Genomic DNA, 2,162 nt, shown 5'->3' with positions numbered 1-2,162 from the left:
GACATGAGTGTTTTGTCCCCGCCTGCAGTCGGAGGAAGCTGTACAGAAGGCTCGGGGGTATCTGGAGTTCTCGGAGGCCTCCATGGACGTCCCGAAGGCCCTCGTGGGTAAGTTTTTTGTTTTTTTCTCGCCCATTGAGGGACACAGGAGTTCACATACAGCTGAGTTATAATGCCACTTAAAGGAGAAGCGGGAGGTTTGTAGGCCTCCCCTACCCAGCGTGACTTCCCTTTCCCCCCCCCTCGGTGTCCAGGGAGGACGGACGTGTCTTCAGCTCTGGTGACCAAGATTCCACGTTCTGGTGCTTGGCAGGCCTCGGTGTGCTAGTACGAGTGCCGAGTCCTTTCCAGGACCAGAGCTGCGGTGTTGCCTCCCGAGCTTGCCCTGCCTCTGCTCCCCATTGACTACGATTGGCCGAGTGTGGAAACGGGAGCGGCCTCATTATTCGCACCGCCTGGTTTTACTGCTATGAGGGTAGACGTTGAGGGACGGAAGACTTCTGCCCTCAGGTGGGAGAAGTTTGGGGCTTGCGTGCTTTCTGCCATTCAGCGTTCTCCCTTCCTCTCTCCTCTGTTGGGGGATCTTCTCATAAGGTCCTCTTCACATCTTCTGCTTTTTCACGACCTCTTTCAGCTCCTCACCTGGTGTTACCTGTCTGCTTTCTGAGCGGTTCTTCTGGTCCGCCGCTATGGACGAGGTGGTCCTTGGTGTGACCCTTGAGCTCCCTCTAGAAGCAGAGTTATTTCCTGTGTCTGGGGGCTGTCCCTCATTGGGTCTCCTCCGTCCCCGGGCTTTTCAGGACAGGTAGTTCCTTCCACATCAGGGCATCTCTCCTTGGACTCTATCTAGATCATCGGTTCTCAACTCGTGGGTCGCGACACCCTCTGCAGTGGGTCGCGGCGCCATGTCTGCATAGACCGGCCCATCTGCATTAGAGAGAACTAGAGGGGGGAATTTGTGGTTCAGCCTGTGGAACCTCATAATGTCAAACTGTCCCCTCTCTCCCGGCCTCCCCCGGGCTCTCCGATAAAGTGGTATGGCCCTGGGAGAGAGGGGACTATTTCCTCATTTTCGGGCCGGCGCATTAATATCAGGAGCCGCGGCGCCCGACGATTAAGTTATAGTTCCGGCCTGCACTGGGGAGTACAGCAGATATCAATCCGCCGCTGTATCTACTGTACTCTCCAGTCCAGATAGTTCAGTCGGCTGGAATCAGAGAAAGGTAGGCAGGCAGGGAGATGTGCACTGTGGCAGGACAGGGGACACTGATTGTGGGTCCCGAGGTTACACGGGTTGAGAACCACTGATCTAGGTGTTGTCAGGCCTTCACCACCAAGGAGCCATGGGAGACCTCCCGGCAGAATGGTAGCTGGTCTGGATGGTGTGCTGCATGGGAGTCTCGGCTTCACTCGCTTTGTTCCCCGTAGGGATCGTACCTCGGAGAACCGGTTCTTCTCGGCCAATATCGTCTGAGAGGAGAGGAGAAGGTCACGTATCTAGGTGTGCCTCAGATTGTCTGTCCTATCTGCAGGGCCCTGTGCGTCATTGCGTTGTCAGCTGATTGAAGACAATAGTTTCCTCATGCAGGTATCTCCTGTCATGGACAGAGTATGTCTGGACGCCCTTGTGGGACATGTCCACCTGGAGGGGCCGGCCTTCCTTCCTTGGTGGAGCCGAAGCTTTTTTTTAGGAAGGTTTTTGGATTCCTTTCCTTGTTTCTGAGAGGCAAACGCTCTCGGTGGTTCTGCTAATGTCCTTGTTGAACGGCAGCTGAGGCGTCACTGGATCTAGGGGAAAGGGTCCTTCTTGGGGTTATAGGCTGAGGTTAGGCAGGGCGGTTCTTCAGCGGGATCCTTCTGGACTATTCCTGTGGCACCTTTCCATCATCTACAACCCCCATCCCTCTATGGGGACGGTCTCAGCAATCTGGGTCTAGGTCTCTTCGTTCCTGCCTATCCTTGTCTTGATGTTTCTCATGCAGCCTACTCCTTCCGTCACGTTGGCTTTGTAGGACGGAATCCCTGAGTTCTCTGGAGGGTTTGGTGTCCTCTCGTGTCACTAATCTACTAACTGACATCAGTCTGGATGTGACGACGCTTCTTACAACTCAACCTTTCCAACACTAAGCTCATGGTACCCCCCCCCCTCCCCCCCTGTGCACC

General features: G+C 55.1%; 1 protein-coding gene across 1 annotated transcript in view; it reads left to right on the top strand.

Moving 5' to 3' along the window:
* The window catches only part of LOC108803332 (synaptic functional regulator FMR1-like), a gene marked incomplete at its 3' end in the record, with an annotated part of 5,459 nt that overhangs the window by 1,042 nt on the left and 2,255 nt on the right, over positions 1 to 2,162 (top strand). Inside the window, exon 2 of the mRNA XM_018575180.1 lies at positions 29 to 107. Coding sequence (XP_018430682.1) covers positions 29 to 107 — 79 coding nt within the window. The remainder of the gene's footprint in view (positions 1 to 28; positions 108 to 2,162) is intronic.

Source organism: Nanorana parkeri, unplaced genomic scaffold (genome assembly GCF_000935625.1).
Source record: "Nanorana parkeri isolate BGI_ZX_2015 unplaced genomic scaffold, ASM93562v1 scaffold3612, whole genome shotgun sequence".
NCBI classification, from domain to species: domain Eukaryota; kingdom Metazoa; phylum Chordata; class Amphibia; order Anura; family Dicroglossidae; genus Nanorana; species Nanorana parkeri.
The sequence above is the reverse complement of the archived record's forward strand: the minus strand, read 5'-3'. Positions and strand labels throughout refer to the sequence as shown.